Genomic DNA, 12,445 nt, shown 5'->3' with positions numbered 1-12,445 from the left:
CTCTACAGCAGTCTGTAGAAAGGACTTGCAGGTTCCCCCACTGAACACAACGAGTCCAACACAAGATATTCAAATCCAAATGCCTTTGAGCCCCAGGCAGAGGTGACTTTTGAGGGCCAGGATCCAAATCCTGGTTTGCAGCTTGGTTTCACAGTTGTTGGCAATGTTTTCTTTGAGTTCTCAGTCACATGTTCCTGTAGCCTTTCAGAAGCATCAGATCTCTGCTGACTTCTGCCATATCTGATTCCTTTCTGGTGTGAGATATCCCTGAACAACCTTGTCCCCTGTGCCTGTGTATTTTCCTCTCATTGTCTTGTATCTCGCTGATTTCCATCCCTTGTTTCTATACCAGTTCCAACAGCTGTCCCTCCATTATGCTCAGTGCCAGGTTTTGCCCACACATCCCTGCCTGAATTATTCCATGCCCTCAGACTTGTTCAGTAATTCCTCAAGTGAACCCATGATGCCGGAGACTGGAGGCTGAGGGCCCAGGGCTGGAGGTCCATTCTTCTCCAGCAGTAAGTACACACAGACATTCTCAGGGAGCTCATCTTCCCTTCTGATCTTATCTCCTGCCCTCCTTGACCCCTGTCTCCCTCAGAAGTGACTCCCTGCTGCCTATGAGATCAAAGTCACCTTTCCTGAAGCCTTCTGGAAAACCCATATTATCTCCATTTGCTATTTTTCTGTCTCTTCTCACTCCCTAATCTCTTCCCATTTCTCCTTCTGCCTTGTTCACTGAATTTGAATTATGCCATGCTTCTGTATTCTTCCCATCACTCATCCAGTCCAATCCAGTCCAATCCCCAACTGGAATCCCTCTCTCAGATCCACCTGGCCAGCTCTTCCGCTGCCTTTCCTCTTAACAGCTGTCCTAATATATCTTACTTTGAGTAATCAAGCCCATGTAATTCCATCTGTGTGTGTGAGCATGTAGACTTTCAGCACCAGGCAGTGATGTCTATAAACAGATGATGAATTAGCTGCCTGGATTTGGGAATCAGCATTCAGGAATGATGGTCTGATTTGGACTGAATATCCCAAACTCCATATTTAACTAGAGAAATAGGATTGCAGGAAAGAGCTGTGTTTGAGATCTGCATTCAGCAGCAGCCCGGGCTCTGGGGAGTGTTGGGGAGAAGCTCTCTGGAATGTGGCTGTTAGCATATCAAAGTAGAGTAAACATGGAGATGATACCCTGCTTCCTCTGCTCCAGTTAATTAAGGCACTCCTCATGTCTTGTTGGATGGAGAGGATTTATTAATGTGCTGTCATCCAGGGAAGTGATGGTTTGCTGAAAGGGAGGAGTCATTAATGGCATGGAGGATGTCACGCTGAACAAAGAGCAGATGTCAAAGAGACAGGGAATTTCTTTTATCTCCTGCTTTGCTGAGGTCTTAGATCCTCGTGTTTTATCATAAAAGCTTAGGAAAACAGGGCTGGAAAGAACTTCAGGTGGGCTTTTAGTGCATTCTCCTGCTCCAAGGCAAGATCACTGGTACCTGTGTCGCTCCTAATGGATATCTGCTCCATGAGGCTGAGCAGTGTGCTTTCCAGCTTTCTCTGAAATCCAGTGAACACCATACCTCTCCTCAGGTATGGTCAGTGTGGTGAATATTTGTGTTTGTGATCACAAATCCTGGTGAACGGCATTGGAAAGGAATGTGGTTTCAGAGATGCCTGTGCCAAACCTCTGAAGGTTTCCAAAGGTTTTCTGCTCTTATAATGCAGCATAAATAATGTTTTTGAAGGCCTTGGTTAAAGGGTCTTCTCAGCCAAAAAATGTGTTAGAATATCTCTCAGCTTTCTTATCTCACTTGCATTTGGTATCTGAAGCAGCTTTTGCTGGTGTGGGTGAGGACAGTTATCCCTAAATCCAGGAGAGGTCTCGATCTCTTAAGGTTTTTCCACTGTCTGGGCAGCCCCCTCTGCCTGAATCAGTGAATTAGCAGAGTGTAAACCCAATGCAAATAACGCTAGAATAAAGCTCTTGCCATCTTGGGGAATGTCTGTGTGTGGGCAGGTTGGTAAAGGAGCAGATAAATGATTCATCCATTAAACTTGGAAAACCACCAGAGGGTTCCCATGAAACATAAAAGCTCTGCAGAAAGGCTGAAAGGTAAAGCTGAGGGTTGGCTGTGCTGGGGAGGGGAGTCCACGTGTTCCATTAATTGCTGTCCTGCAGGGTCATTAAACAGAGAAAAGGAAGATAGCAAAAGCACTCCTTTAAGCTCTAATGATTAAATCTTGCTGCCTCTGCAGGTTTACAGACATGAAGAGGTCTGGCCTCACAAAGGCATTTTTATCGGGAAGGTACTGAGGAGGGCAGCTGGTTTAGGTGTCAGGTAATTTGTTTGGAAAGGGGGTGGTGCACTCCTGCCTGGGCTCCAGTGTGAGATGAAAGGGTTGACTGAGAAGTTCTGAGAAGGGTTGAGCTGCAGTGGTGCCATAGCTAAAATTTGGGTGTTTCTGCCTGAATCACAGTCCTTTCGCAAAGATTAAGGCATGTGGTTGAATCTGGCTCGTTCAGCTAGAGCCCTGGTGTTGTGAAATGTTATCCAGGGCTGCTTATTAGACCCGTGGGTGTCGTATCAATATTCAATGCCAAGTATCTCTAGTTATTCCCAATAATCAGAAAAGTATCTCCTGCCAAAGGTATTGAACGTTTCACTCATTTGTGCTATAAGGACCTTGTGTTCTGAGGAGTTTATCATTGTGAGCTCCAGAAACATCAGCTAGTGCTGTGAATATCAGGGAGAGGTTTGATTTGTTAGTCCTTCAGGGTGAGTGTAACTAAAATCAAGAGATTCAGAAAATAACTACACTTTGTGTTTCAGCTGTTTGTTTTTTTTGCTGGGCTTTTGGGATTCTGATAGCACTTGTGTACCCTGGAAATGACAGTGTTTTCAGAGGAAGAAGTTATTTTATTGGGCACTACAGGACTGTGGTCTGAGTTCTGGGGAAAGTTGTGCTGCATCCCTGCAGGTTACGGTGAACAGAGTTTTACGGGGGTCATGTTGAAATTCAGGACAGGCTATATTCTCCAAAGGAGAAGAGGATTCTGTGGTGATGGGCACATTTGCAACGAGTTGGCCAGGTACAGAAAGTCGGGATCTGGTGCCTCGTCTCAGGAGTCATGGTGGCTTCCATCAGCTGGTCTGTGACATCAGAATCTCTTCCTGTATAAATACTTGAGTTCCAAATATTGTGACTTGCACTGGTGTGATTATTAACTTGTTTTCCTACCTGATCGTAGCTGTGTCTTGTGCACTGGATGGTTGCTCTGTAATTTCCGTACTTGTGGTTCATGACAAGTGTGTTGTTTCCAGTGTGGATTTTGTTAAATGCAGTAACAATGAAAATTATTGCTAAGGAAAACAGTTTCCATACATGAATATTAAACTCTAATGGAAACCATGTTGTTACTGCAAGATTAACAGAAATTGGCATCTTGGATGACTGTCTAGCATTAAGCCAAATTAATCTGTGCCACTAAAATTGCGTGTCCGGCTTTGATTTAGGACATTCTCATAAAATGAAGGAACAGCTCACCCTGTTCGCTTTTCTGGATGATCCCTATAAACCAGACTTGGACCCGGAGGCTCAGTGGTGACAGCCTTAGCCTGTCTGTGTTGTACATGCTGCAGAGGGCCCTTCCATGGATACAGTTCTTTTTTACCTGGATACCACTGACTCTTGAGACCTCTGTTTATTCAGCTGTAGAACAGTGTTAGTACCTATCTTGGAGGCAGTTTAGTGGGTTTCTTCTTCTTTAATGTTTCTTAAGTTTTGGAACCTTTTCTATGTAGGCTTTATAGAAAGGGAAAAGTATTTTCATTTTAAGTATCACAAGCACTGAAAGATTCCCTTGGTGACTGACTTGATGTGTAAATACAGGCAGGGCATCTCTGTCAAACATATCATAGCCATTGAATGGAAAGGCAGAGCATGAATCACTTCAGGGTTTCCTGATTTTACTTGTGTAGGATGTTAAGAGAGGCTACAGGAATGTAATTGATGGCAATGTGTGAGCTGCACAAATCGAAAATCGTGGGAGAATGAGAAAAACATCAGCTCAACACCAAACTAGTAATGATGGGGAATGGGAGGTTTGCTCTGAGCATGTGGATATGCAGGGAGTCTCTGTCTGTGCCAAGCAGACTTCAGGACTTGGAGTTTGGCTCCCTTCCCAGCAGCAAATACATTGAGCAGGAGGAGAGCAAGCCAAGTTTTAATCAAGTAAAAGTTCTGTATCCAGAGGTGGTTGGCAAAAGAAGAGATTAAAGTATTAGGAGTGCAATGAAAACAAGACATTAAAGAGTTGAAAGCTGGAGTACCTGGACAAACCACTTGCTGAGTGAATGCTCCAGAGCCCGTCAGGAGGAAGCCCCAGGTGTTTGGAGTAGGACAAAAAGGGAACCCAAGCACCAGGACTTGTCTTCTCCCAGCTTTGGCCATCCATGTGGCAAGTGTGTAATATCCTCATGCCTCGCCGGGCTGGTGGGATAGATGGGATCATTCCCCTTGGAGATACTGCTGGTGGAGGGCTCATTAGCTGGCAGGAAGGCAAACAGCTGCAAACTGTTTATGTATGACAAGTTTTTGGATAAATGTGAGTTTACACAGTTGCCTGTGTCCCAGGGTTTGCCGTAGAAGTGCAGATAGCTCTGCGTGTCCAAGCCCAAGCACAGAAGTTATGGGCTGTAATTATGTAATTTCTCAGGAGAGAAAGGAAAAAACCCTCGAGCTTGGTAATAGTAAAAATAGTAATTGGCTCTCCTTTCCCTCTTCCACTGATGCTCCTGCTTGACCTTTTTTTGTATATTAAAAATAGATTTGTGGTAATTGCTGACAGTGTATCTGAAAGATAAGGAGTTTTTCCCCTAAAGAAAGCCACTGTCTGTATATTTGCAGAGGTACATGAGAAGTGTGGGGTTTTTTTAAAAAATAAACGAACAAAAATTCCAGTTCAGCTTCCTTCCCTATTTTTCATTTTCACACACACGCACCTGTCTCACAGACAGGGCCAGAAGCAAAATTACCAAATAAAAGCATTTCCTCTTATATTCTTCCCAGCCTGGTAGAGCCACGTCACGCCAGGATTTTCACAAATGTATCTGAGTTCGTGAAGTTTTTATTCCAGTTCTGCAGACTCGAAAGGCTTAGATAAAAATCTGGAAGTTTAAGAGGCAAACAACAGTTTCCATTCATCCCAATGAAGAAATAAATCATGTTAATGCATTGTGCTACTGTTGTTGTTGGTTAAAGGTATATTTTTCTCCGCCTATCAGTTATGTGGATCATTGTACTGGGTTACAAAAAAGTTGCATTTATGTTAGTGGTTCAGATATATTTACTAAAGAACTGGAGAATGTTTGCAGATCAATAATTTATTTGTTGTTGATATTCTGATGAAAGGAATTAATGCTAAAATGTATTGGTCCAAAAGAAAATTATGATCTTAGGAAATAGTTCAATAGAAAATAAGTGTTTCAAAAACATTTTTAAGGCAAGCTTTTTCAGGCTTAAAATGTGATACCAATTTGTTATAACTGGCTTGCTGCTCCAGAATGACTCTTATTAATAAGCACTCAGCAGTTCATGAGCTGGACTTCTTACTGAGTTCATTCCATGTACTCCAAAGGTTTCTGCTCTTCCAGGATTATGAGTTTCTCTGCCCAGTCCATTTCTGTAATAATAAACTAATTTTAAATGGCTACATTTTTTTTGATTGATCTTTGCAGATATTATAAAAAGGCCACACAGGATTCACATTAAGCACTGAAAATAGCTAATAAAAATAGATGACTAAGAGTCTGTAACTGAGCCACAGTCACTACTTCTTTGACCACTGGTGGATGTACAAGTCCTTAATCATTAGTTTTCCACTTTTGAATGATGAGGGTTTTAGCACAGAGAAAAAGCCAAATAATGATGTGGATATACATTGCCAGGTTCAGTGGGGATTAGAGCCACTAAACAAAGACTTCAGAAGAATTATTATTTGGGATAATGTACTTGACATTTTAATTGGTATTTGACATATTTTAATATATTGGCAGAATTCTAAACTGTTTTGCTGCGCCACACCTCCCAAAAATGGGAATGTTGCCCCCTTCCATCTCCATGATGGTAAACGTAGACCCAGCCTCATTTTATGAAATCTCTCAAGAGGCATTTGGCATGAATACTTTCAAGCAAAACTGACTTGCCTGATTGACCCTTGAGCCTGAACTGCAACTGTTGCTCCTCAGTTAAAACCTCGTGTGTCAGATACAACTGAGAGAGATATTGGCACAGGTTAATGGAAGATAAAGGTGGAATAATCAGGTTTAGTAGTAAGAATAAAACACTTGTGGTAAAAATCCTGCTCTGGTCATTGCTGCCTGAAAACTGCTGAAAGGGAACCAAAATATCTCTCCCTATTCCATAGAAGTGTCTTTCAGCTGACCCAAATACTCAATTTTTGCTTCTGTTTAACCAAAAAGAGGCACGTTCATTGGGCCATCAGGTGTGGACTGAGTTTGCAATCTCAAAAATCTTTCTCAAAGAAGGTTGTTACTTCCTGAGCAATTCTTTGACATCCTTTGGACTATTCTGCATGTAAAATGCAAGTCAGTCCAAGAAAAGTGCTGAAATCCAGCCTTTTATGGCCATTGATTTTAAATCTTGATCTCTTTTTTTTTTTTGTGTGTGTGTGATATGAATCTGCCCTTTCATGGTCAGCATTTTTAAAGTAAGCAAGTGCTAGTGCCTGACTTCTGCCTTCACTCTTTGCTGCAGGTGCTGAAGTAAAATGCTGTTGCCCATCCCTTCATTCCATCCAGAACACCCCTGGCTAGCAACAAATATCCACATCCTTATTGTTGTCAAAACTCATAAAAACAGAGCTGGACTTCTTCCAGGTCTAAAGTTTTACATTTGCACCTTGATAAATACAGTTTTGTCAACTCTGAGAGGAAAAAAAAAGAAAAACCGGTATCATGACTCCATTGCATGGTCATGGTCTGCTCCTTAGAGGCAGCTCCATGCAGCTATCCCTCCATGGAAATGGTACTGCAGTGAGGAAATGCTTTCCTTAGTGCTGGTAAATACAAATACAAGTAGGTATGTACACTGTGATATCCTGAGCTGGCCTGTGATGCCATCACAGCATTCCCAAGTGCGGTGGCACTTTCAGCAGGGGACAGTCTGGCTGCAGGAAGGGCAGATGAGGACTATTGTTTTTCCATAGCAGAGGCTTCATGCTGTAACTTTTGAATTCCTTTTTGGCCTCAGCATCAAACCGTTCGTGGTGCCCACACAAACAGGAGAATACTGCATGGATCAAATCCTGAATTCCACTCAGTCATAGGAGACTTGTGCCACCTACATTGGCTTTGTGACTCACCATCAGCGCTTTGCCAGCTCTCCTGGCTCTGATGCTCTCGCTTTCTTTTAAGTATTAAAATAAGGGAAAATGTAAGATTTTTTTTCAGTCTCTGCTTTATTATTTCTTCTCCCTGACTTTAGTCTGAAAATCAGGAGAGGTCCATTTAAATGCTTGTTCAGGCTCCTTCACTGCATCTTCTAATGCTGTAGTAGAGGGTATTAGTAGACAAGTTTAGATGAATTTTTGGGTCAGTGAAATATATTTTTGAGACAGTGAAATACATTTTCCAATGAAAGTAGTGAAAGTGAGTGTGTTTTACTTATTTCCTGTCTGACAAAACTCTGGACTGATTCTCCACTAGGATGATGAAGAAACTACTCAGATGATTTTGTATGGAAACTGCTCTAATATTTTTCATTCTGGTTGCATTTTTCATCACTTTGGGTGTTACTGCTGTATGTTTTGAATGAATGAGCTGTTTCACTGGTTTTGATGGGAACATTCTCTGTGGTTTTGTTGCAGGAATTGCTTACCTAGGAGGTGTCTGCAGTGCCAAGAGAAAGTGTGTTCTTGCTGAAGACAACGGTCTCAATCTGGCATTCACAATTGCACATGAACTTGGGCACAAGTAAGAACTTGTCCTTCTGTTTCCTTCTTTACTTATGCCACTGTAGGATACTTTCCTTTAAGGCCAGACAAGTGCAATTACTAGTGTGGCGTGTTTGTTACGATTTCATAAGTGCAGCACATTGATACATAACTTAATTTTCAGGAGGCTTATGTAAATACCCGTTTTAGCAGACATAAATCTTTCTAGTCGATCTTCCCCTGTTTTCAGCTCTCTGTTCTGATTCTGAGTAGCACGAAGAGGCTTCATTCTCTTAAATGAGGGACAGTAATAGAGACAAATTCTGCTTTTCTTTACTGTGTAGAATAGGTCCACAAAACTAACATCTGCTTCAAAATCTTTAAACTTGCCAAGTTTTCTCTGAAGTTCAGGCGTCTGTGTCAAGGACTTTAATAGTTAAATAGCTTGGTAGTGGTTTCATCTCTGCATGTGAAGTAATCTGCTGTGACTGAAAGGGTAAACATCAGTATTTTGGAAATGCCCTTAAGCAGAATTACTTGATCAACAGAAAGAAATCCTATAACTTGATTTATCAGCTCAATCACACCTAAGTAACACACTTTGAACACACTGGAAAAAGCAGGAAAGAACGTGATAAGTCCTAGTCAGACAGAAATTTGCACAAGGAGATTACTGGGTACTTTCTGCAGGTGACTTTGGAGGCTATTTAAAGCTGCCTATAAATATCCTGTGGGCAGAAGAAAACAAAATTGACTGGAAGAGTCAGCTGCATCCTCTTAGTGCAGATAATGAGTTAACCAAAGGTCAGCTCCACATTCCCTGCTCTCAGGACCCAGTGTCACAAGCACTTACTCATAATCCTTATGAGCTTTTTCCCCTATCCATTGACATCACTTTGGTTGCAGTGTCACAGACTGTGGAAGGTACAGAATTAGACCAGGAACAAAGTTATACAGGGGGCAGGACTGTGCCTGTGGGATTTTCAAGCACTCCTTCCTTCAGCCTCAGAAGGAAATCCATCTTTGTTCCTGTCGTAAGAAGTTGTGCCTGAGTTTTGTCTGCACCCTTCCTACAGCTCATGTGTCTGGTGTATCTTCCTTTCCTACAGTAAGAAGTATTTCACAGCTAAGTCAGAGCCAATGGAGCATGTTGAGGTTCTGGCCAATCTCATTCCATGACAAATAATTGCTTTATGGCAATGTATTTCGAAGTTGCATGGAGGGTATTTAGGTTACCTACCAAAAATGAATCTCCTGTTCACCCTCCAGTGACACCAAAGGCAGCTGAGCCAAACTGAGGGTGGTTGCAGCAGAAAAGGACATTTGGCTTTGGTTTTATTTAAATTACATGCCAAGATGTTAAACTGAGCCTAAATTTAATAACAAACTAACCTGTGGGTAATGCTAAGGAAAATTCAGCACTCATCTTTGGATGGGCCAAGAGCAAGAGGGAAAAATACTTGAGCTGCAAAAAATCCAGCTGTGTGAAAGAGTGAGACTGGTCTGCCCTGGTGTTTGCCAAGTTTCTCAGCAGAGCTGACAAGCTTCTTTCTAATAATGCTTTGCAAAAAAAATCCCCATCATAAATAGGGGATGTAATGCCCTTGGATACAGCTCCCCATCTGTGCAGAAAATTGCGAACTCCATTTCCTTTTCTGAGGGCAGTTTTGCTGGTAAGACCATAATGTCTTTCCTCTGCCAGTTTTCTTTCTTTGCCTTCATCTTGGTAAACTATTTCAGGAGAACTGAAGGGGTGTGGGGGTCTGTAAGGGCCAGCTTAGGGACCCAAGGTATCTGGGTAATGCTGTTCTTGGAGGGCGCAGGAGCCAGGAAGGCTCCAGCTGAAGGTTGTAGAAGCTGTTGGGAGGATTCTGCTGCCACAGGTGTTTGGGGACATGTTCCAGGTTATCCTGTTTCACAAGGAGTTGCAATTCTCTGTCACACATTGGGGCAAACCCTTCTTCCCCCTCTGCCTTGCCTCCAGCAGCATAATCAACCCCCAGTGTTGCCAAATCAAAACGGGGGGGGGGGGGGGGAATGCCATGTCTGTCTCCCCCCAACCTGAGTATTACAATCATCCCACTGTGCGGTCACCCACCAGTGGCCTGGCTGCTCATCTCAACCTCTGGCCAGTTGAATGGTGCCTTTCTGGAGGCCAGCAGGAATCTTTTCATTGACTGTACAAGGTGTCAGGCCTTCTGGTGTTGAACTGCAGTAAGATGCTCTGAGCAATCCTGTTTCAGCATGTCTTGTGCAAATAGAAGAATTCTTTGCAGACTTTACTTATGAACTCAGAGGTTTTGAGTGAAATGTAAGGAAACCCATTGCAGACATGAACACAAAGAATAGCTGATGGGCTTTAAAAATGAAAACCAAGGAAAACTAGGTGCAAGTTTCTTAATTTAAAACAAAATCCAATCAAAACTACATCCATATTGGCAAAAATATAAATTTTGGAGAGCCATAATTTTGAGCTTTATTGAAGTCTTATTTCCTTATGAGTGTAGAAAAGCTGAGATTTATTATTCTTTCCTTAAGACTAACAAATGTCTGTGGAGATCACAAGCCCAGTTTGGCATTCACAGATAGTTTCTGATGTGGACTTTGGAAAAAGTGAATGGAATACTAATTGATGTGTCAGATTCCTAATCTGCCACTAATGTCATTTGGACTGACTGCAAAATACACCATTCCGGACAGCTGCACTGTGAAAACACAGATACACCATTAAATAGGTCCATTAGGATGAAATAGGTCCTATGAAAGTTGAAGGATGAAAGTTCATCTTCAGGTTTAACCTGTGGAGTTTTTGCTTGATGATGGGGTGAGTGATTTTTGTATTTAAATCTTCAAGTCTGTACTGATAATTTTGGGCCATGGACACAGAGGGAGCATCCATCTGTATTTAGACACAGTTTTTTCTGCACCGGATCCAGGAGAAGAATCTTGGTATTACAAAAAGGTTACAGGCAGGGAGCCGAGTGAATGTGTATTAAGGCTGCAAATCATAAACTTTTTCCCAGACAAGACAGGACCCTGAGCAAGTCTTGTTCCTTCAGTCAGCTGGGTCAATAGTGGATGTCTTTGGAAACAGCACACTTGAGTGTAACCACAGTTTGTTGGATTTTATCCAGGATTTGCTGGGTGGAGTCCTGACCTACACAGAAGGGAAGACCCAGGGATCACAGTGGTCACTGAAGTCTTAAAATGTACAAGTCTGAGGTCTTCATATCATAAACAAAATATGAACACTGAGCATTTCTTACTCTCATCTTTCCTCAGATTTTCAGGGCAAGTCCATCCATAAAAGCTTAAAAATGCCCTACTTTTGTCACCAGGATCCTGACTGGTGCTTCCCTCCTCCTCCATGAACTCCACCGGTGTGAGGCTGATCTGAGATTCACACCCTGAAGACCACCCTGAACAACCGACTTGAAGAAAAATAGTGCCAATTCCCCCCCTCCTAGTTCTCTTCTCCTACAGCAGTGACTTTGTTACGATTTTCAAGTCCTTTTCCAAAGAAAAAGTCAAATAAGTTTTTGAAACAAAAGCTGGGATTCATCCGTATATCCGTTATCCCGAACGAAGCAGGGTGGGCTGCAGCCAGTGGTTTTTCAGGACAACAATGCCAGCTTTGTTGCCATTCCTGTTTTTTTCAACAGCCTCAGTTTTCCTGTTGTGGGACAGGGGCAGGCTTGGGTGAGGAGGGAAGATTCCCATTCATGAGCCAACAGAACCTGGCACTGCCTGGAATGGGGAGAGAATAGCCGGAGGCGGTGTGGCTGGGAGCCACAATGGGGCAGATGCCCTTAGGAAAGGGAATTAAAATCAACTGACAACAAGCAAGGAGCTGGCTCTTGCCAGCAGCCTGAAAACGCATGGCCTCAAACTTGAAGCTGAAACAGATGAGGACAAAAACAAGTCCAAAGGTAAAAAGCCCGTAATGCACAAATCAAACAGCTCAGGGCTTGGAATCAGACAAGAGAAGGGTTTGGAACCAGCAGGTTTCTCTCCAGTGTGATTATTTGCTTTAGATGTTAGATATTAATAGCTGTAGCTTGGTTAAAATTACTTCAGGGTGCATAATTATTTGCTGCATGATGAAGTATGGCCTTTGTGCTATGTCTCAAGCCTCGTGATGTTGCAGGTAAGGGAAAAGCACTCTGGATATGCCCTTTGTGGCCTGATATTTGTGCTGATGGACTTGTGAATAAACTTGGCCTCCCTGATCTGTGTAGTTCAGCACCCAGCAGAGAGATTCATGCAGATGTACCAGAATGTGAAAACATTGCAGGCTGAGGAGGAATGTCCCTGAGCTGATCCCAAAGGTGCAGAATGATGCCCTGTAACAACTTACACCAGCAAAGCCCAGTCACTGTTGTGCAGCTATTGAAGTTTAATTCCTGAGAACCAAGCAGGAAATTGTCCCACTTCTCCCCTGCCCCACAGTTTATAAAGAATTGGTCATAATGCGTTTTAAAAATG

At 42.6% G+C, this 12,445-nt stretch overlaps 1 protein-coding gene across 4 annotated transcripts in view; it reads left to right on the top strand.

The window, feature by feature from the left end:
* The window catches only part of ADAMTS17 (ADAM metallopeptidase with thrombospondin type 1 motif 17), a 166,475-nt gene that overhangs the window by 51,963 nt on the left and 102,067 nt on the right, over positions 1 to 12,445 (top strand). For all 4 annotated transcript variants that reach the window (XM_042039414.1, XM_042039415.1, XM_042039417.1 and 1 more), the window contains exon 8: positions 7,895 to 8,000. In XM_042039414.1, the coding sequence (XP_041895348.1) occupies positions 7,895 to 8,000 (106 nt within the window). The remainder of the gene's footprint in view (positions 1 to 7,894; positions 8,001 to 12,445) is intronic.

Source organism: Corvus kubaryi, unplaced genomic scaffold (genome assembly GCF_017639235.1).
Source record: "Corvus kubaryi isolate FWS band 111438036 unplaced genomic scaffold, C.kubaryi_AGA036_p1.0 37394, whole genome shotgun sequence".
Classification (NCBI taxonomy): Eukaryota; Metazoa; Chordata; class Aves; order Passeriformes; family Corvidae; genus Corvus; species Corvus kubaryi.
The sequence above is the reverse complement of the archived record's forward strand: the minus strand, read 5'-3'. Positions and strand labels throughout refer to the sequence as shown.